General features: G+C 46.6%; 1 protein-coding gene across 2 annotated transcripts in view; it reads left to right on the top strand.

Moving 5' to 3' along the window:
* The window catches only part of LOC147688905 (peroxisomal carnitine O-octanoyltransferase-like), a 553955-nt gene that overhangs the window by 176316 nt on the left and 355035 nt on the right, over window positions 1-22604 (top strand). For both annotated transcript variants that reach the window (XM_086941801.1, XM_086941802.1), the window contains one exon: window positions 9373-9554. In XM_086941801.1, coding sequence (XP_086797927.1) covers window positions 9373-9554 — 182 coding nt within the window. The remainder of the gene's footprint in view (window positions 1-9372; window positions 9555-22604) is intronic.

The following is a 22604-nucleotide window of genomic DNA, read 5'->3' as shown; positions in this document are numbered from 1 at the left end:
AAGTTGGGAAGACCAGTGAGTGTAAGAAACATGTCATCTGCATACAGGAGGATCCTAGCCTTCCTGTGTTGGTATGCCTACCATTCGTTTATCTGGACAAAACAGCTGCCACGAAGGGTTCAAGTGCAATTAGGAAGAGGAAGGACGACAGAGGGCAGCCCTGGCAGGTACATTGAGGCCCCAAGAAGGATTCTGACAGGACACCTCTGCAGTTCTCTGTGCTGTGGGGGCCTTGTAGAGCCATTTGACCTTGGTAATAAATACCTCTCTAAGGTCCAGCCTTTGAAGGGTGTGGAATAGCCAATCCCACTCAATCCTGTCAAAGGCTTTTTCAGCGTTGAGAGAAAGTGCAAGCATGTCATCATAAGCAGTAAGCATATGTGGAGTATGCATATGGTTCTGGGAAGCCCTGCCAAACATAAATCCGACTTGTTAACTGTGTGTAGGTGTCACCTTCTTATGCCAGGCAGCTAAGATCCTGATTCGAATTTTGATGTTCATGTTGAGCAGAGATCTCTGGAGATAACTGCTGCAGAGAAGCGGGACCTACCCAGGTTTGGGAGAACTGCTATCAGTGCTCTGTTGGAGAGGGCTGAGACGTTCCCAGTAGCTTCTGCCTCCTTGTAAGCATTGTATTAGGAGTCCAGAGGATTCGTCTGGAAGAATTCACCCAGGTAGACATCCTCACCAGGGGTGTTATTGTATGGGAGTACTGTTATCGCCTGCACAATTTCCTTTTTAGTAGTTACCCCTTCTAGCAGGACTCTACCTTCGTCATTAAGATATGGTAGTTTTATGGCTGCAAAGAAGGTATCTTCCCCAGACCAATCGTTCGCTAGCTCTCAGCTGTATATGACTTTGTAGTATTCCACAAAGCCATGGCGAGTATTTGGGGGTTGCTAACCAGTTCACTGGATTAGTTATGGATCACAGCAATAACTATTCTGTCCCTCCTGTTACCTAAGTTGCGCTGCTAGCAAGCTTCCCGCTTATCACCCCTGCTCATAGTGCCGGACCTTTATCCTATATAGCATGTATTCTACTTTTGCAGTGAATAAAGTGTTCGATTCCATTTTGACCTTTTCACGGTTCTGCTGGGATGACTCCATTGGGTGAATAGCATGCCGCCTCTTTAAGGAGGTAGTGTCTCTCTTTCTAGGGTTCCTTGCCTCTCAGTTCTAAGTTTGTTAGAAGTCGCAGAGTCTCTCATCAACTGTCCCCATATCATGGCCTTAGCAGGGGCCCATAGGGTTTGTGCTGACAACACAAGTCCTTGTTGTCTGCTAGGTACATGGTGAGGTGAGACTGAAGATGTTCTTTCTCTTTGGGCATTTTGTAGCAAGAAATATTAAGGTGCCACGGTTTCCTGTGGGGTTTACTTAAAGTCCAGTCTAGCTGTAGATGTACAGGGGCATGGTCAGAGTTCCAGTTCCAGAATGTTGCCAGGCATTGTTACGGATACCACATTTTGAGGTGTCAGAAAGTAGTCAATCCGCAACACAGTATCATGCACTGCTGAATCGAAAGTGTATTCTTTGTCAGCTGGATGAAGGAGATGCCAGTTATCACTAAGTTCATGATATTCAAGGTATATCTTTTTAAGGAGCCCTATCTTTATTATTGACTTACTCAAGAGGTCCTGCGCAGTCTAGGAGGGCATCTGGTTATAGGCTCCAGTCATTTGCCAGTATGATCTTCTAGGTGCCAAATTCGGTCAGGATTCTATTAAGTCGAAGGAAGAAGGCGTCCTCTGTCCCATTCAGTGTATATATGGAACCCACCGTAAAGACTTTACCCAGTCAGGAGCTTTGTCATAGCTAAGTGTCCCTCCTCATCTGTCCAGGACTAAGATATTGTACAAGGGAGCGTTTTCTGTATTAGAATAGTGACCCCATATTTCCAAGGACTTGAACCTGGGGTCCTGTCGGCCGTCTGTCATTGGGCAGGCTTACAGCTGAAAAAGACAACCTACCCAGCCCTGTTTCAGATTTTCGGCTTCAGCATGTGTTAGTTGTCTTTCTTGTAGGAGACCAATTTGTGACTGTTGGTTGACAATTATGAAAGTATCTTTCTCCTTTTAGCATACTTAGTTAAGTGTAGGAAAGTAGGATCTGCTTCTTATGGCTACCCCCACTTTTTGCTAAATGTGGTACTGTTTTTGACTAGGATCCTGCTAATCAAGACCCCAGTCTATCTGCTTTCTCCCTAAACTGTTATGTCATGTACTTAGGTACATTCCAGATTGGATACTGGGGTACCCTTGTCAGTCCCTGGTATATGGTACACATGTACCCAGGGCATAGATACTCCAGAGGTGTCCAATGGGCTGAAGCATGTATTATGCCACTGATGAGAGGTCATGCAAAATGGAACTACAGGCCTGCCATTGCAGCCTGTGTAAGATGGTGCATGCACCACTTACTTTAGGTATAGGTTCCCTATATCTAAGGGGTAACTGAACTTCAATCCTATAAGTCACCCCTATAGCAGGGCATATCAATCCTGAAGGCAGGGTGCTTGGTTTTAAGTGAGAGGGTGTTCTAACATGAGCTGGACACCCCTGCAGCCTATGGAGTCCATTCTCCCGGGTTGTCAGTGATACAGCCATATACGACATATAGAGTGGTATTATGCTATCGCGTACTGACTAACTCTAAAGTGACTGAATCAAACCCTATCGTGTTTGGTATCCAACATTGTGGAATCATATCCCTACACCGGTAACCGCTGTGGGAGGTATGATGCCACCCCTCAGCACCGAGCTTCGTTGGGTCTCTGGTGTTCCCGGTACCAGCCTTCTAATCCTGGGCAGTATAAAATGGTTGCTGCCGACCAGAGACACATTTCTGCCCTCCTGCTGCTCACCCAAGCTCGAGCAGTGGAAGGTGGAACAAAAGGCATCCTGTCACAGGGAGGTGTGACCACCTCCCAGACATGATTTAGTGTATTAGGGCTGGGTGGGTCCGCTTGCCAGCGACCGAAAGTCTGCATGAGGAGCAGATTTGGTGTCCCTGTGCATAGTCCTGGTAAAACCAGGCCTGGGAGCCATTGGCTTCTGCTCTGGCGCGAAACTGGACAAAGGACAGGGGAGTATTCTCCCCATTGTCCAGACCCTCCCCTGGGAGTGTCCCCTGAATCTGTTCAACCCTCTCCCGTGGGTACAACAGGACTTACCTGGCTGTCGGACCCTAGATTTGACATGGACAAGATTCTGAACCAGAAACCACTGAACTTCGACCATCTGGACACTCTGAACTTCACTGGACTTCGTTTGGGACCGAATCCGCCTCCCACTACGTCCAAAGCATTGTCTGTGCCCGTGCACCATACAGGCTCTGTGCAGGACCTGTGGAGCATCAAGGACAACCAAAGATATCTCCTTTGGAGTGAAGGAGTCACTCCCCTGCAACCGCAGGCACCACATCACGATTGACTGGTCTGCTGCTCCTGAGCTCCTACAGACTCCAAATGCTCCAGCAACACCAGAGGTGGGTTCTTACGTCCGTCGAGGTTCGAGCTGCCCTCTCACTGAGTTTGAGGTCAGAATCCCTTGTGGGGGCTGCAATACCCATACCCTTGTGCACCCCGTCCATTTGCAGTTGCACATGATTGTTGGTGTTTCCCGAGCAAGTTCATTGGGCTCAGTGTAGCCCCAACCTCTGGCATCATTTCCTATGAAGAACTCTGGCCTCCTCGCACCGAGTGCTCCGTGGGCTGCTGCTTTTTGAAAGTGCTCGAGATCCTCTTGTGACTCCTGTGCCTCCGGCCTGTGAGTCCACTTGAGGGTCTACTTTGCTTTTTTGGGCTCCCCTGGTTGCTCCAGGCCTGCCCTGACTCCCCTTGCTTTGGTGAGTCTCCTGGACCTTGCTGGTCCGAACCATAACCTTCCTTCTGTGTGGGTTGCCGTTGCCAGGGCTTGTTGGTGCTCCTGCCGGACACCGACAACCGCTCAGCACTCAACATCCTGAGTGGGATTGCTCATATCTGGCTCTTGGTCATCCTAGACATCTCCTGGTCCCCTCCCAGTGGCTACAGAGTCAAGAACCCCCTCAACGCACATGAAGCACCCAATATCAGTGGACATTCGTCTACCGAGCCCCTGGTTACTTCTGAGTGACCCAGACTCTGTCCCCTCTGCTTTAAGGTACTCTTCAACTAGAATCCACCCTTGGATTACAACACTTTTCTTCCTTCCAGCCGTGGCCAGGGCAGGCTGTAACACTGGTGACGCCCTGTGCGACAAAGTTGGCGTCCAGTCCCCCCCCCCACCTCTGCCACGGATTCTCTCACTAGAACCCTTTAACTGTGCCCCTCAAGTCTCCATACCACCGTCTCAGATTCATTTCGTTTTTTAGCACCACGGCACAACTCATACCAGTGTAAGATGTCATGGCACTTTACATCACACACACATTGCACAGAGACAATCATATGTGTATAAATCAATGTCTAGGACATGTAACATCAGACAGGACTACAAGGTGTAGTGTAGGAGTGACATGTCATCAATACTAGTTGGCAATATAGTTTGAGTCCTTATTCAGGAAAAGCACAAATTCAGAATTCAAAACGTAACACCATTGTTAGGGGCTCACTTTTAGAAGAATTGTTTTCTACCCAAATGAACCCTTTTGGCAAGATTAGGATAATGAAAGACTGGGCAAAAAACATATAGCACTAACATATACCTTGCAATTTGCATACAGCTCTTTGATGAGACAGTTAATAGCTCAATGTTCTATATAAGGATTTGAACTTATAAAAGACGTGAAACAAAAGGAGCTCTCTTACAGAAGCAGCAACTCACTGACCTATTTACATTATATGCACTTTGTGCTCTGCATGGTACACGATCTTTGCAGCAGGCTTTTTAACCCTCTGCGCTCCCTTACAATGAGTCAAAACTTCCTCTAGACAAACCTTCATTCTCTTTCCAGTAAGATGATTAATCACTGGAGTTATCTTGACATTTTAATTGATGCCTGAAAATTTCTAGAAGCCAGGAGCGGAAGCAGGAACGGGGCAGCAGGTGTTTTTAAAATGATAAATTACTTGCAAAAAATGACGCCCCCACCCCAAGTCAGTGCTTATTGAGATGGCACCAATCGCATCGCCCTAGAGCCAGCCCTGGCAGTGTCTCTTCTTTGAAGTCCCCCATTGAAATCAACGGTGGTTTCCGATGCCACTTCAGACCTATGCACCCGGCTCTCCTGGGATAGGTAACAGGTACTATGGTATCCACGAGTGAGGTGGCTCTCCAACCTCCTAACTTCAACGGGGTTTCTTCAAATTCCATTGGGAAGGGTCCATAAACTTAAAACTTCAACTGGAACTTCCCTATCGCATTGTACGGAGCATGCGGTCATGTTCCCACACAGCACCCGTCCTCTGTAGGGTCCCTACTTACTGTCAAAAAATCAATTGGGGAAGTGTAGAGGAGATGATAGAATCACCCTCCTGAGCTAGACTTGTAAACAATGGGATTCTATCAATGTGAGTGGTGACTAATTTTATATGATTTTGTATATTTCTCTAAACTCGTGGATACACTGCAAGGTGAAAATTAGGCCTCTCTGCGGGTGGCAGAATGAGGGCACTGTGTGTTTTTAAAATACCCCTCACACACTATGAATCCCATAGTGTCATTCTCCCATCATTGGGGTCTTCCCGTCCCTCTACGGGGCGGGGCGTGCTTCGACCTACGAGTGACGCGGGAGCACTTACATTTTTGACAATAGGCTATGTGATGTGATGAGGATAGTGATATGTGTTAGGGAGTGTAGGGGCCTCTTTACGTGAATGGTAGTGTAAAAAAAGTGTTAAAAATATCCTGGCTAGTCGAAAAAATTAACTTTAATGGCTTCGCAAGCTGGGAACATTAAAAAGGGGGTTAGTAAGTAGAATTACAAGTGTGGTCTACTTTGTCGACATTACATGTTTCATAGGCAGACCCCTCCTGCCTACTCATCAGGACCTCTGTTGATCCCTACAAAAATACTCAATTCTAAACTAAATGTTAAATGCCTATGGTCCTACAACATAACAGCAAAAATCAGCTGCTAGGTTTAGCCTCGGGGCTTGAGTTGGCCCTTAGTGAGACATTATCATGAAAAATGACCGAATATGGTCTATTTGAAGCGTGGTGATAGGGCCTCATGAGCCTGCGTCTTAGGGTGATTCGTTGACTGGTTAGTGACTGCATGCCTAATCTGGATTTATTCCATACCCTTCAGCAGCTCCGTATGTCCATTCTTTGGTTGTCCAAGCATTGAGAAACCTAACCAGATCAACAGTGTAAGAGTACTCCCTAGTGTTACCATCAAGTGCGATCCACATTGTGGCTGGTTCCAGAAGGCCGTATTTAATGTTCCCTTTTGGAAGTTGAATTTGTAACACTTTTAAGGCCTTCCATTTGACGTTGGTTTTTCGCTGAAATATCTGCAGCAGTTTGGATTTTGTGGACCACTTTTCAGGCCGCTGCGAGGACCTGTCTGGCCTGCTCATGATGGAGTAAACAGACAATGATAGGTCTCGGTCTGTCAGTTGCGGTAGGTTGCAGAGCTTAGGTTCTTATTCTGGGCACTCTTTCCAGTTCAACCTCTTGGTGAGAAGGTCACATTCAGAAGGCAAAGGAAGAGTTGCATGGAAAAAACACTCACAACTTCTCCATTATCCCATTTAGACATATCCTCCAAATCAATCACTTTCTGTTTTAGGTGCTAGATTTAGGGTTCCCACTCATCAGCATTTTCTAGCCTGTCCTCAACTGATGTCAACCTGCTATCCTCGCCTTATACTTTACTGCAGAAGGAGACCATGTGTGCACGTACGGTTTTCATGTCCAGCATGAGGTCTGATATCTTTGCATCCGAGGATCTTAAATGGGAGCCTACAGCATATATTTCCTTTAAGATTAATTCCTTAAACACCTCCTAGCCTGGCATCATGTGAGGGCGCTGAGGCAAGGCGAGGTGAGGGGGAAGATGGAATGATGTTGCTCAGGTGGGTTCTGCAAGGCAAAACTTCCCACTCACTGGTTTTCTGAGGGTTCTGACTGCCTTGTACAGGAGCCCATAGGGGCAGGTCCAAAAAGCTGAGCAGTGGAACTTTGAAAATAGAGTCCTTCACCAGGGACATCTAAGGCTTATGTGGCTAGGGGGAGGGAGGCACAGAGGAGGAGCCGCGCCGGTCAGGAGGGTTGTGGAGTCCATGGAGTATGAGTGATTGCAGGCAAGCACAAACCCAGTAGGACTGCTGATAAGTCCCATGAAAAAGCACCAGAAAGACCTGGTGCGTAACTTTGCCTCAAGGACCACAATCCACTGGAGAAGCTCCTAGGAATGGGGAGCATGACCAATCAAGCCGTATAGGCTAGATGTAGTATGTCTCTGGTTGTCTCTAGGCCCACCTCTAGACCCTCTGTGTATAAAATGTAGTACAACAAATGGCAGCCACATTGTTGGTGCCCCTCTCTACCATTGTAGTACTTGTGGTCCAGGAAATGACCTCTAGTGGCGTAACGGCGGTGAGGGGCTGAAGGTGAATTCTATCCAGGCCCCCTCCTTGGGTGTTAAAAGATTGTGAGGGTCCCTGATTCACATAATTGGAGTCCTGAAGCAGTGAACACGAATATGACCCTCAAGTTGGTAGGTGTGGGACCTCGTATGTGGAAGGGAGGCGAGTGGAAGACATCCCATGCCACGGTCCAAAGCCACTCACTGTAGTCGATAAGTAGTGGCACCAGGACATGTAGATTCCCGCCTAGGTCCCATGTCCAGTGGGTTGGGTCCATTGCCACCTCTGCGGATTCCTCAATGATGAGTAGAAGGGATACGCAGTATGGCCTACTTTCCCATCAACCTCATGATCAGAGGGAAGAGGTACCAGTGTATGTCCAGGAGTCCGCAGTCCTATGTCATCAGAAGTGGGGAGGAAGGGGAGAAGGGCCTCACGCATTGGAATGTAGGTAGAGTGACTAAGGGTGGGACCCAGGAGGTGTAGTAGGATGCAGCAGTGCGTCGGTTCACCGTACAGCGCAAGCGCGGCCTAAGGTTCCCTGAAGCTGTAGCCAATTTTTAGAGCTGGCCTGTTTTCCCAAAGTAGGTGTGGTCAGCCGTCTGCGTAGATGGCGTTTACCGAGAACAGGGTCCCAGGAGTCATCCGGGCCCACTTCAAGTCACGCCCTCATTGGTCATAGCCTCTGGTGGGTTGGAGGCAAGCAGGCAGAGGAGGTATTAACACCATGGCAAAGGCCTCATACGCTTTGGGTGATGAAGATCTATTCTACATCTTGCTCCACGACTGGACCCTTCTCTTTGTTTTCAAACATTTCTGGATAACATCATCATTAAGGTCAATCACAACAGTCCCACCATATTCCCCCAGGACATAATCACATCTCTCACGGTAAAAACCTCAACTTCACTCTTCTCACTGTTAGCTGCTGCCTTCAAGTATAGTCAAATGACCTACACCTTAAAACGCTCACACCAGATTTTATTGCCTTTCAAAACTATTGACCCATCTTCAAACCGATTCATGAAAAATGTAATATAAAAATCAGTTTCCCCCAACTTGAGGCAAACTTTAAATTGGTCAATCTTATCAACCCTAACTTAATATAGAGTTTTTTTGCAAGGTTGTATAGCAAGTAAGTTAAGTTGTGGATGCCTTTTTTAAGACCCTTGAACAAAGAGATGTCTCCTGTAGTCCTTCTAGACATAGATGTGCCGATTGTAGCATCCCGTGTCTCTCCATTCCCTGATAGTCTTAGCTGATGTCTGGAAGGCTGAAAGAGAAGGTTGTTGTGTGATGGGTAGTGGAGGCTAGGAGATATGGACAGTTGGAGGAGGCTGGAGCCCTGCCAGGACCTATCTGCAGGTGCTGTAACCTAATGGCCTAATGTAAAATAGAGAACTTACCTCGTACCTGAGTATCTTCAGGCACTTGTATGTAGACTCTATCCTCCAACTTCAACACTGTTATCTACTTTGTACTACTAAATATCACTCAACCTTCTTGAATGGCACGTTCTGTACCAGGGTGACAGGAAGTGCTCAGCCATATGGTAACAATTATTGCAGTTTTCTTGCTTTTAGTAGACCTAATTAAATAATGAATATAGGCAATGTTTCCACTGAACCTTTGGTTGCTTAATAACAGGTTGAGGACCTGTGGAGGAATGTGAGAAAGAATGTAACATAAAAGGGTGACAGGAGCATGTCTGCTCTTATTTCTTTGGTGACAATAGTACCAAATGGTGTGGGATGCCCGACTTTCTTAATGTATAAATAAGGAAAAGCACATCAGTATGAACAAACTGCACCAGAACCAAATAAAACCTATGTTTTTAATCTATTATTTTACTTCCAGCTGGAGGAATGGTGGTTGAATGCTGTGTATCTTGAAAGCCGTGTGGCCTCACAAATAAATGTGAATTTTGGAGGGCCAGCAGCCTATATCGAACATTACTGGCCTGCTCAGGAAGGCACACAGATTGAAAGAGGAGCCATTGCACTTTGGTATATCCTGAAGTTCTGGGACCTTCTTCGAAAGTAAGAATTGCTACATCTAAAATATTTGCATTTTAAAAGTTTTGGTTTAGTTAATAAGTACGAATATGAAATGTTAAGGTCCGCCCGACACCGTTAAGGTGTGGAAACCTACCGACCGTAGGTCGGCGGTTCCGCACACCATAATATATGCGACACCATAATATGATGCGACCGCACATAGTGCGGTCGCAAACTCCCATATCACTATTGTAGTTTGTGCTGCAGGCGGTGTACGCCTGCAGTACAAGCTCCCATAGAGATATGGCAGGTACCTCACTGTGCATGGATTTACAGGGGGCACCATAGAAGCCCCCCAGGCCCTTTAATTGGAGGCCGCAGAACGATGGGAGCCATGCTAGGGGTCCCCTAAGTCGCTTTTCGACAGGCTTTCCACGTCAGAAAGCCCGACATGGAAAGCCTGTTGGAAACCGACATAATCCCAACGGCGGAAACGCCGTACGTAAGGGATTATGTGCCGGTTTCCGACTGGAGCTCGTCGTAAGCCAGCCGGAATGACCAGCCGGTTTAAACTTTGACTGGCTACATTGTAATTAGATGGTCAGACTTTAAACCATGGATGTTGGTCAGAAAGCCTCCAGCATCCTAATGAGCCCCTCTATGTTATTGGCATTTATGAAACTTATAATGACATTAACTACAATAATAACGCTTAAATGAGAGGTTTCATTTAAACTGTTGTTTTAAAGGAAGCCTTTCTAGATGCATGTTCAACCTGCGGACACTTTGTAGATTTCAACATTCCAGTAGGTCTTACCTACCTCTTTAAGATTTCATTAGCTGTTTTGCCTTTGTAGCCAGTTACACACTTAGTACCACTGGATCATTCCAGTTGCAGTTTGCATCCCCTGTTGCTAAAATTGTCTACCAGTCACCACATGATAACGGTCTAAGGCATAACATAGAGTTGTATGCCAACCCACTGGATCCCAGTAAGGTTCATTAAAAGAGAGGATACATGAGTTTAGGTGTGGCATGTGTGTGTGTGTGCACTAGGAAGTATGGTAAGGTATCCTATGTAGTTACAGGAACAGACTGACCCATGATGAGCTCCAAGAAATGATCCTTGGTGAAATAGAAGAGGAACCTTGAAAGGCTTTATTCTGACAGATTTTGGATCAGGAGAGGAGTGTTGTTGGAAGAGAAGAGAGATGGTATGAAGAAAGATTTAAGAGACTTAAGAGGGTGCTTTTCATTGGGACACGTAACAGGAGAAAATAGAAATGAGAAGCTTGTGCAGGTACTGTTGTTATGCCATGATATTCAGGCATGTAATGATTGGTTCAGTTGTCTCTAAGTGATCTGATAGTTGTAAACTACATGCACTTTTCAGCTGTCCAGCATTCTTTAGTTATGCTGCGTCACTGAAGTTCTAATGTTGAGATGCGAAGGGCAATCAAGGCTGAGCAGAGAAATGCAGAACTCATTTGAGGTTTGTATGTTGCCCATGGGAATGCATGGAAGGGAGTCTCACACCTACTCCAAAATATGCCTAACTATGCCCCAAAAATCAAGCACACCAAGAGCCATGTTCCCTTCTGTGGCTCCAGCAGCTATGGGGCAAGGAATGGTGGAGATTGGGGATGAGAGACGCTAAGTGACAACGTGGCATTTGCATGAGGTCAGCAATGAATAATATAACAAAGGACATAGATAAGATTCCTTTACAACTTAGCTGATTGCCTGTCAAGATCATGGACATGAATTCAAATTGAAAGCAAAAATAGGCATTTATTTGCCTTGCACCTGTCTCAAACGTCACCCCTCCATCTCGAAAAAGGCATTCAACAAGGAATGTATTGAGATTTGTCACCAGCTAGACCTTACTGATCATCTCAGTGCTCAAGAGTCAACAGACTGTCAGAAAATCTTTGAACCTAAGAAAAAATTAATGAGATGTTTGTAAAAGCCTTTATTGAGCAATTAAAATGTCTAGGTAGATGGATTCATTAAAAATGATTTAGCTGAAATTGTCTAAAACAACATCGTCTCTAGATCTTGTTTTAATTGTAGGAATACCAAAGGCTGATACCAGCAAGACAATGGTATGGTTAATACTGGAAAGGCAAAGTATCTGGAGAGACATTAAGTAGAAGCCTCAACCTATCTGATAGAAGCTTCTAGTCGCATATTCCTTACCTTAAAATATTCCTCAGAAATTCCGGCTGTTGCAACTCAAAATAATACATTGAGTATATTACACCAGAACCACCCTACATAGGATGCAACGGGCGACACATCCCTTCTGCCTCAGGGGTTGCGGAGAGAAGGGCACATTATTTCACACCCTGTGGGACTGACCAGCTATAGTAGAATACTGGCGACAGGTCCTGCGCACTATGTCACAAACGTTGGGTGTTTCCCTCCTGCCTGAACCTCGAAAGTGTATCCTGAATATATGGGACCCCACTGACCTCACTCGCCAGGGTCAAACCTGGGGAACGCTCGGCCTCATAGTTGCTAAGAGAGACATAGCGCAGAGCTGGGGCGCGGAAGACCCCCCCACGTTGGCGTTGTGGTGTAGAAATATGGACCTGATCATGGTAACGGAACGCACAGTTTATAAGGCCAGGGGAAGCTCGTGTAAATGGAAAAAAATCTGGGCGCCTTGGAACACTTTCAGCGGGGACCTATGCAACTTGCTGCCAGAGGAAGATATAGATAGTTCAAATGACGAAGATATAGAGGTGCAGTGATGCAGTGCGTTAAAAGACTTGATTATTTAAACGAGAAACATACGACGTAATGACTGTCTTGAGAATTGATGGATTGCTTAATGTTTTAATGATCAAAATACCTGCTGTCGTGCAAATTATTTGATTGCCTAAGTTACACTGCTCAAACTTGCCTGCTGATGTGATTGCTGTCATGACTGTAATTGTTTTCTTCAACAAATAAAAAAAAAAAAATTAATACAAAAAAAATATATTCCTCAGGCATCAGAATGGATCTGGACATTTTTTAGCAGTACCTCGGCACGCCGGTAGGTGGCATAGATCAATATGGTATCATCTGCACCAGATGTGATATGAGTGATGCCTATAGGTGCCAACCCAGTATGCTGAAATCAATTGTTTTCTTTCTGCGTCATCAGCACAGATCCGTAGAGAGTAACCTCAGTTTATTTTTTGGGCTATTTGTTTAACCTTTTGTTGACCCATTTTGATATTTTTGCTTTGTGTGCTTAGGGATGTCCCTTAAAAACTTGTGGGGTTTAAACCCTGTGGTTCCTGTCACAGACATATGTCTGCGACAGATCCTCATTTAGTTTGCCTCAGGTACTTGGAACCAGGCCACAACTCCCACAACTCCAAAGTTTGTCCCAACTGCCGCTCCATTAATCCAGCGGCAGTTTGGAAGTGTTTTCCTGAAGCTCCTGGTTGCCCGACCCCAGTCAACTTGGCAATGCTCAAGGTCCCGGTCAAAAAGAAGGTCCCGGGCCCATTCTTAGAGTCGGGTACCGACTCTCGTTATTTTGTTCAAAGTCATTGGCGGGTAAGTTCCACAATAAACCTAAAAAATCTACTAAGTTGAAGCCCTCTTTGACTTCACCACACAGGTCCAAGTCTTCTGACAAGGCATGGGAATTAAGCCATGGCTCTAGGCCTAGCTCCCATGTGTCAGTCGTGGAGCCTGAGCCTGAGTCTGCTCCATGCCTCATAGAATTTCCCAAAGCCAGAGCTCCCCTCCAGCTTAATTCAGTGTTTTATGAGGCTGTGCACCTCATATTTGGGTAGGCCAACCCCTCTGGAACGCCTTAGGGCCCCACAGGTGTGGAAGAGGCCCCCACTAGATTCTCGCTGGTAGGTTCCCCGTCGGCACCTGTTGGGCCCCTTGTATCCATTCGTGCACCCGGATATGCTCCGGTCGCGGGATCACGTCCTTCCCTGGAGTCTGTTCTGGTGACTACATTCCCAGAAGCCTTAACGCCCCACTACCACGCCTAAGCCATCGTTATACCCAACTCCGAAATGGAACTGGCCTAATGTTGAATATGGCACCGGCCAGAACTTTACTTCTGAGTTGGAGCCAGGTCCTACTTTTCGATTTTTTTTATAACTCTGTTATGTTATGTTATGGCAGTTTATAAAACTCCATGGTTACTCCATTACGGAGTGGCCCCGCGCTGAATTCCATTCAGAGGCTGAAATCCTAAAGAGCATAAAGGATAGAGAAATTCTAGATAGCAACATTTTTCCTAAACAGCAAAGTTTTGAGTTGCCTCCTAAAAGCTGCTTCCACTAGCTATTGTCTGAGGAAAAGGGGTAGAGAGTTCCACCTCTTAGCTGCCACATACCTAAAAGAGGCGCCTCTAAAACATTTCCTATTGAATTTTGGAATGTAGACTAGTCCTGTTCCAGCTGATCTCAGGCTGCGCGTGGGGTGGTAGGTGTGTATCATGGGACAAAGATATTTTGGGCCCTTGCCCTGTAGCATCCTATGGACATAGCGTAGGGCTTTAAAGGAGATCCTCTCCTCAACAGGGAGATAATGGAGAGTCTCCAAAGAGCTAACAGTTGGCACAAGCCTAAGGATGTTCAAGGACATCCAAGCAGCCGCTTTTTGCACCTGCTGGATCATATGTATGCTCCTCGTTGGTGCCCCCAAGTAGAGGACATTGCAATAGTCCATCCTGGATGTTACAAGCGCCTGTACCACTGTCTTCCTTGCATCGTCTGGGATGAGTTCTAAGATTTGTTTCAACATTTTTAAAATCCCAAAACAGGAGCCTGTAAGAGCTGTAATCTTTCCAGAGAAGGATAGGGTGGAGTCAAACAAGACTCCCAGATTTTTAACTTTCTGACTCAGGGAACCTGGAGTTCCCAACAGGCTGGGCCACCATCTCGGTGACCAGATGGAGGGTTGTTTCCCTACCACTAGGATGTCTGTTTTGCTGTCATTGAGCTTAAGGCAGCTATGTTTCATCCAATTTGCCATATCCTCCAGGCAGAGTTTGAAATCCTCAGCCTCTTTACCATTGTCCTGGGCCATGGTAAGGATCAGATGGGTATCATCTGCATATAACAACATCTGCACCCTATGTTTGTTCAGTAAATCTGCCAGAAGATGCATATATATACAAGTTGAAAAGGGTCAGACTCAAGGCAGAACCTTGAGGCACCCCCTGTTTCAGATGTTGAATAGATGAGACATAAGGTTGCAGAGTAGTTTGAAAGGTACGGTCTTCCAGAAAGCTTGCCAGCCAAACCAGAACCAAGCCACCTATGCCAGCACGGTGCAGTTTGTCAAGAAGCAGACCATGGTGGCCCTTAGGTCAAGCATGATAAGGGCCACCGTATGACTATCATCAGCAATTTTGCGTAATGAATCAGAGGCAAGAAGTAGTGCTGAATCCGTGCTGAAGAGGGGTCTGAAACCAGAATGTGTCTCATGGAGGAGATAGTAATCCTCTACAAACTGCATTATTTGTTGATTGACAAAATTCTCAGCCACTTTTGCAAATGAAGGGAGTAGTGAGATAGGTCTTAAATTCTCAGGCTGTAAAGGATCTAGGTTAGGCTTTTTGAGCAGGGGAATTACCATGGTGTGCTTCCACTCTTTTTGAACTATGACAGCGCAAAACGACGAGTTGAGCAGCTCTTTTAGTACTGGGATAAAGGCAACATTGCCTTTATCCAAGATGGTTGTGGATGCAGGGTATAGAGGGCCTCCCGATTTGATTCTCAGCATAAGACTGTGCATTTCAGACTTAGCGATGGGTTATCAATTGAAGAGCTTACCCATGGTGTCGGGAAGGGTATTGGAGAGATGCAGCATCTTAAAAGTCCTAGCACTCTCTGGGAACTCTGTTTATTAATAACATGACAGGGTACATGGCAATTCATAAATTTCAGTTTTTAACGCTGGGAAGAAATGGTTATAATCTTGAACACCATTTACAAATGATAAATCGCTCTTGACTGTACACCGGGGGTAACTATTCCCCATCTATTTATCTAATTGCGTGGTACCATCACTGGGTCCATGCATGGGCTCCCCCGATAAACGTTCCATTTACCCCAGACCTGTTCCTATTTTCTGGGACTAGTCCTACTCTGGTACACTGTCTTCTCCGCTACCATACACCAATCAAGGACCTTCATCCAATCTTCTGGTGTTGGTGTGTCGGGTGCTGGCCCAGTTTTGCAATATTACGCTTAGCAATTACCAGTCCCAATGTCAGCCATGTTCTCTTTTTGGTATTAAATTCAGATGCTTCCCACATATTTCATAGGCACCATTTCCGTGAAGGCACCATCTCAAGCCCTACTTTTTTGGTAGGCCCTCCACAGAGTACGATTGGGAGGGATCTGAGCATCCTTATGGCTTCCTCTAACTCATTCAAGAGCCCAAAGAGAACTGGTACTAAGAACTGGCAGATGCCAGTGGTTTGGATACCTCCCTAGATACTGGCTTAGTCTCTCCTCCTAGTGTGCCTAAGAAGGAAGGGGCTTTATTTGCCATGATGGTGAAGAGGACGGCTTAGGTCCTGGACCTTGTTCTACCCTCAGTAGCAGTCAGGATGAATGTCTTGACAGAGGGGCTTCGGCCTAGAGTCTCTCTTACAGAACATCTCCTCCCTTTTAACGAAGCCCTCACGGATGTTCTGATCGGGGTATGGACCAAGCCCTGCACAGAGGCTTCTATGCAAATAAAAATTGCCTGCCGCCACCTCCCCATTCCTGAGGGCCCAGCTTTTCTCAGCCAGCATCCCCAATCTGGAGAGTGTATTTCTCCAGGTCTCCACATCCAAAGTTAATGTGCCAGTTTTAGTTTGCCCTCTCACCATCACAGGCAACTGGTAGGCGATAGGAACAGACTTCAACTCCCCCACTGGCAGTCCACAACATGGGACAACCGGGTGCTCCAAACTGTTCAGCGGGGTTACAATCTTCCATTCACCAAAACCCTGCCGCCTATGCCATCATCCTGGGGTCAGCTGATGGAGGAACACCTCTCCCTGCTCTGTCAGGAAGTGTATGCTTTTTTGGCCAGAGGAGCCACCAAGAGGTTGCAAGCATCAAAAGTAGGTTGTGGTTGCTATTCCTACTACTTTCTGGTGCCTAAAAAAGATGGAGGCCTGCACCCTAGACTAGACCTGTGACCTCTCAACTTGTTCCTGAAGAAGGAAAAATACAAGATGCTCACGGTAGCTCAGGTCCTGTCTGCCGTGAACCCTGAAGACTGAATGATAGATTGGACTTGCAGGATGCCTATGCCCACATACCTGTCCTGCCAGCCCACAGGTGGTAACTGCGGTTCACTGTGGGCCATAAGCACTTTTAGTTAGCTGTGCTCACATTCAGCCTTACCAGCATCCCTTGGGTGTTCACAAAGTTGATGGTGGTGATCACAGTCCATCTGTTGAGGTCAGGACTTCCACTCTTCCCCTAACTCTACGACTGGCTGTTGAAGGCAGACTTACCCCAGGCAGTCATATCCCACTTTCAGATTACTGCGGATTTTCTGCATCCGCTGGGATTCACTATAAACTTGCAGAAGTCACTCCTTACTCCAATTCAGGATATCCAGGCTATGATTTTGGTTATTCAGTCTCTTTCCTGGATTTCGGTGAGACTGACTCTGAGGCTGGTGGGTCTCATAGCCTCTTGCATTCTGCTGGTAACACATGCCCACTGGCATATGTGGGCTCTGCATTGGGAGGTGTACTTCCAGTGGGCACAGCATCAGGGGATCCACTCCGATCTGATACAGATATCGGCAGGAATTGCAAAAGCTTTGCAGTGGTGGCTGATGTGCTGTGGATTGGGTCACCCAGGGATCAAGCGTACCCTCTGTGTCTCGCCCATCGGTCCAAGTGGTCTCTGTATTACACCCAGAGACAAGCGTACTTTCTGTGCCTCATCAGTTGCCTTCAGGTCTAGGTTGCAGGGCCTGCCTAACCACATATTTCTGACTCAGTATTGAGGCAGAGATCATCTTGGGTGAATTGGTCTACATAGACATCGTATTTATCAATAATAACAAACACATCTTCTATCCAAAACCCTATATCATGCCCCAATGGGACCTGAACTTAGATGTGAAATTTTTGGTGTCCTCACCCTTTGAGCCTCTGCATAGCTGCCCTTTGAAACTCTTGACCATCAAAACAGCTTTTCTATTGGCCATTACGTCGGACAGGAGAGTTATCGAACTTCAAGCACTATCTGTTCAACTTCTTTCGAGAAAATCTGGTTTGGTGAACACGTGCCTCATTCTGCTGAAAGTGGTGACACTTTTCGGTATCTCCAAGACCATCACATTGCCCTCACCTTTCCAAACAATGGAAGAGACTCCATCGGCTGGACCCAAAAATAGCGTTATTGTTCTGCATTGATTGTACCAAGGCACACCGGGTGAACAATCAACTCTTCATTGGGTTTATCGGAGCAAACAAAAAGAAGATATGCAGAAACAGACCATCTCAAGATGGATTGTACTTTGCATTAGGATCTGCTATGTGCTGGCCAAAAATCAACCTCCTGAGAGCTTGCTGGCTCATTCCACCAGAGTCTAGGTTGCGGTCACTGCATTAGCTCACGGAGGGCCCGATTCACAGAATGAACTTAAGACTCAATCCTAAACTTACTACTATTTGGGTATTCACAGAATGCACTTACTACTTTTGGCATTCACAGAATGAACATACTACTTTTGGTATTCACAGATGTTAGGATTTTGTCTTAAGTTTGTCTTAAGACAAACTTAAGACAGACTTAAGACAGCCCAGGCGCCACTTTTACGTTTGATGTCCCTGGTTCTTTTTGCCAGAGTTTTCCTAACGGGGAGTATGATGTTCAATGATTTGGTTATCCAGCTGTTAAATTCATTGTTCGCTATCAGGGGATCTGCGTTGATGGATGGTGTTGTGGCTTGTAACTCACCAACCCACTTATCAAGTGGGAGTTTGGACCAGTTTCGTGCTTCCCGTAGCTCTGGTGTCAAAGCGGGGGGTTTATAAATGTTCCAGATCAGCGGGACTAACCAATGGTCAGTCCATGCGAGCACGATGGGAGGCTCTGCCTTCAAATCCGGGCAATTGCTGAACACAGGATCAAGCAAGTGCCCCTTGGTGTGGGTGGGTAGTGAGACAAGTTGAGCTAGCTGTAGTGCAGAAAAATCAGCAGTCAACTCCTGGGCCGTATGGTCTCCAGTGTCATCAAAATGTATATTCAGATCACCCAGCAGTGTGAAATTAGCCGCGGAAGCAGCAAGATCAGCGACTACTGGGGGCAAAGAGCACAAGAACTGTTTGACCGGTCCCGGAGGACGATAGATCAGTGCTCCAGAGAAGCTAATGTTTGGCGAAAGCTCCAGACTAAAAGACATGCTTTCGCAGTCCACAAAGGGACTAGGGGAGCAGCGGCAGATATAATGATCTTTAAATATTATTGCTAATCCACCTCCTTTCCCTATTGAGCGGTCTATCCTTGCTATTTGATATCCCTGTGGGTGTGCTTGTATTATGTCGGGCTGTGAGTGCGGTGCCAACCAAGTCTCAGTGAGAAAAAATATATCCGGCTTTAGCTCATCCAATAACAAAGATAGTTCTGTTTGATGTTTGGGCAGGGACCTGCAATTAAGAAGGAACATCTTGTAGGTATGCTGGGCCTTATTGATGGAAATACCTTTGATATCGGCGTTACAATACCGACATTGAGATTGCAGTTTTAGGGGGTGATAAGAATGATTACAAACTGCCTTTGGAGGAGGTCGCAGTCTAATTAACTTGTTGGGGCTGTACCTCCTAAAATAATCAGGAAAAGGGGCAGGGATTGCCGCCGGCGCCCCCGCTGCGCGGACAGGAAGATGACATCTTTTTATTTAGTTTGGAGGCGGGTGGGAGGCGTCCAACAGCTCGAGCGCAACCCTGATTCCCCCCAATATGGCGTCCTAGAGCCCTGCCTCCCACAGCGTCAACACTAGATCTGCTGCGCTGGGAGCGGGTTCAAAGCGGTAGAAACAACGTGGAGTCTACGGCGTTTTTAAAAAGGTAACACAAGTATAGACATAAGTGGCAAATGCACACGATTAAAAAGATGCAGCCCCCTGCTTCCGCCTCAGGGGTAGGAACACGCTATTAGTCAGTGCGCTCGCGCCTTAATTAAATTATTTATAACTGGGCGGGCGAGAGGCGTCCAACAGCTCGAGCGCAACCCTGATTCCCCCCAATATGGCGTCCTAGAGCCCTGCCTCCCACAGCGTCAACACTAGATCTGCTGCGCTGGGAGCGGATTCAAAGCGGCAGAAACAACGTGGAGTCTACGGCGTTTTTAAAAAGGTAACACAAGTATAAACATAAGTGGTAAATGCGCACGATTAAAAAGATGCAGCCCCCGGCTTCCGCCTCAGGGGTAGGAACACGCTATTAGTCAGCCCGCTCGCGCCTTAATGAAATTATTTATACCTGGGCGGGCGGGAGGCGTCCAACAGCTCGAGCGCAACCCTGATTCCCCCCAATATGGCGTCCTAGAGCCCTGCCTCCCACAGCGTCAACACTAGATCTGATGCACTGGGAGCGGGTTCAAAGCGGCAGAAACAACGTGGAGTCTATGGCGTTTTTAAAAAGGTGTTTTTAGAAGAACAAGGGAACCCCATAAAGTGAACCTGGGGTAGGAACGTACTTTTTAGGAAACAATGGGCCCTATTTATGAAGGCCTTGCGCCAGTTTTGCGCCGCCGGTGCGTCACTTTTTGTGACGCACCAGCGGTGTAAAAAATGCACCTTGTTGCGCCATATTTAAAAAGTGACGCATCTAGGTAGATGCGTCACTTTTTAAACCCCTGCGCCACATTATACCTGCGTCAGGTATAATGTATGCAGAGGGGGCGTTCCCCCGCAAAAAGCCTCGTAATAGTGACGCAGTGAAATCTATGAGATTTCACTGCGTCACTTTTAGGACGCTGTTGCGTCAAAATCTTGCGCCTGCCTCACAGCAGGCGTAAGACTGACGCAAGCCCTTTCACATGGGGCTTTCCCGTTGTGAAAGGACACATTGCTGGAGTTGCGTCACTTTTGTGACACACTCCAGCAATGCGTCACTTTTACGCTTACAGATACGTCCGAAATACGGACGTATCTGTAACTCCTTGTGACATGATGCGTCATACATTAAATATGACGCATCAGGAATGTCGCAAGGAGTGCGCAGTGAAAAGTGACGCATCGCTCTTTTCACGCAGCGATGCGTCACTTTTCATAAATGAGGCCCCATGGTCAAAGGTGGCCTAGTAAGGTCCTCAAAAGAACAATAAAGCAAATAATTAATTAACGCTAGGGAGCTTTGGAAGTAGGTTCATATGAAATATTTTTATTTTCTTTCTTTCTTTATATATACAATTTTTATAACGTTTTTCAGGTGCTCAAAAAAGTGGTAGGGTGCAGAACGTGACATGAGTGAACATAGTGAAAAAATAGACTCTCACACAACAACAAGGTTAAAAAACCACATGAATATATACAATGCGTTGGGGGTATTTCCTTGGGTAGGTCGACGGCGTTTCAATCTGTATGAATTTCAGATCATTATCAGGACTGGAGAGCTTCCTGAAACTGTAAGCATTTATTGAAATTAAAGGTAGCATATAGACCTACAAATCAATTTGCTTAGTTGATTGATATTGGTGCTCCCAGTGGCAAGACTGAATTACATGCACATTTCGCTCAAAGAAAAGGAGGGGCGCTCAGCAATCTCACCAATTGTGTGCTGCGCATTGTTGTTTATCTAAGAGGGACGATTGCCATGCAATAGTTTTAAAATTTCGGATGACTCACTTTAGTATATATGTGTAATTCAATATGGCAGGAAAGGGTTGACTGGCTTTTTGAGGTGTTTTCTGCAGGAAAATATACCAAGGTCATATAGAGCATTGGACACAAAATTATTATCGTCATGACATAGCAAATTGATTAGGGCTAGTAGTGCTGATACCAGCCTAGATAGTACAAGGGGAGAGATTAATCTTGGGCAAGGCCAGGACAGCTTTAGTTAGCCCATACTGACTTAGGGGTCGATTAGGATCGCGGACGTAAACCTGTTCCGTCCGCCGAGGAAGGTGGCAAGATACTCCGGACCGGTCCGCGGATAAACCGCAATAGCGATTAGGATAATATATGAATGTAACACCGTCCGCGGCGGTCGAAGTACACCTGAGACCGCCGCAGGCGGACGGAACCGAAAGAACACCGACCGCCGCGTACGCACATGACCGCGAGAACATCCACTACTCCCGCTATACCTGCGTAGTGTCCGTGTCCGCAATTAGGATAACTCCGCAAGTACCCCTGTAGCCACTGCGATCCACGTCCGCTGCGGTACCAATGCAACGAGAAACCGTGCTCCACAGCGGAAGGCCAACACGAACAACATCCCTACCGTCAAACCAATGCCATACAGTGCGACGGAAGTTAATACCAAACACAGGAAAATGAACGACCACCCACCTGAAACATCAAAACCAATCACAAGACACAATGACCCAACCCCAAGTACCACATAATGCACACCTGGCAACACACCCACCTAGCACCTGACTGCCAATAACCATTCAGACAGGACCAAGACACAGACTATAAAATAACTCCCACCCACTCCCGAAATCCTCTGCATCACAGCATAGCTGCTAGCAGGAGACACCACAGAACATAGAGCAAACACCGATATCTTACACATAACCAACACCCAAACACACCCACTACACAAAGACCCACCACACCATTCCTACACACCACACACCTGCACCTCCCAATTCACTCAAACCCACACCCCGAGCACCACACACCATGGCACCAAAAAAGAACCCAAAATTCACAGACACCGAGTTAAAGGTTATGGTAGATGAAATAATACGTGTAGAACCCCACTTATTCGGGGCCCTAGTGCAGCAGACCAGCGTAGCTAGGAAAAACAACATGTGGGACTGGATAGTCACCAGGGTGAATGCGTCTGGGACCGTCCCAAGGACGAAGCAGGAGATTCAGAGGCGGTGGCATGATCTCAAAACCCGAGTCAAATCCATCCGTGCAAAG

This window comes from Lissotriton vulgaris, chromosome 10, assembly GCF_964263255.1.
Source record: "Lissotriton vulgaris chromosome 10, aLisVul1.2, whole genome shotgun sequence".
In the NCBI taxonomy this organism is placed as follows: Eukaryota; Metazoa; Chordata; class Amphibia; order Caudata; family Salamandridae; genus Lissotriton; species Lissotriton vulgaris.
Note: the sequence above shows the minus strand (reverse complement) of the source record. Positions and strands in the feature narration are given on the sequence as shown.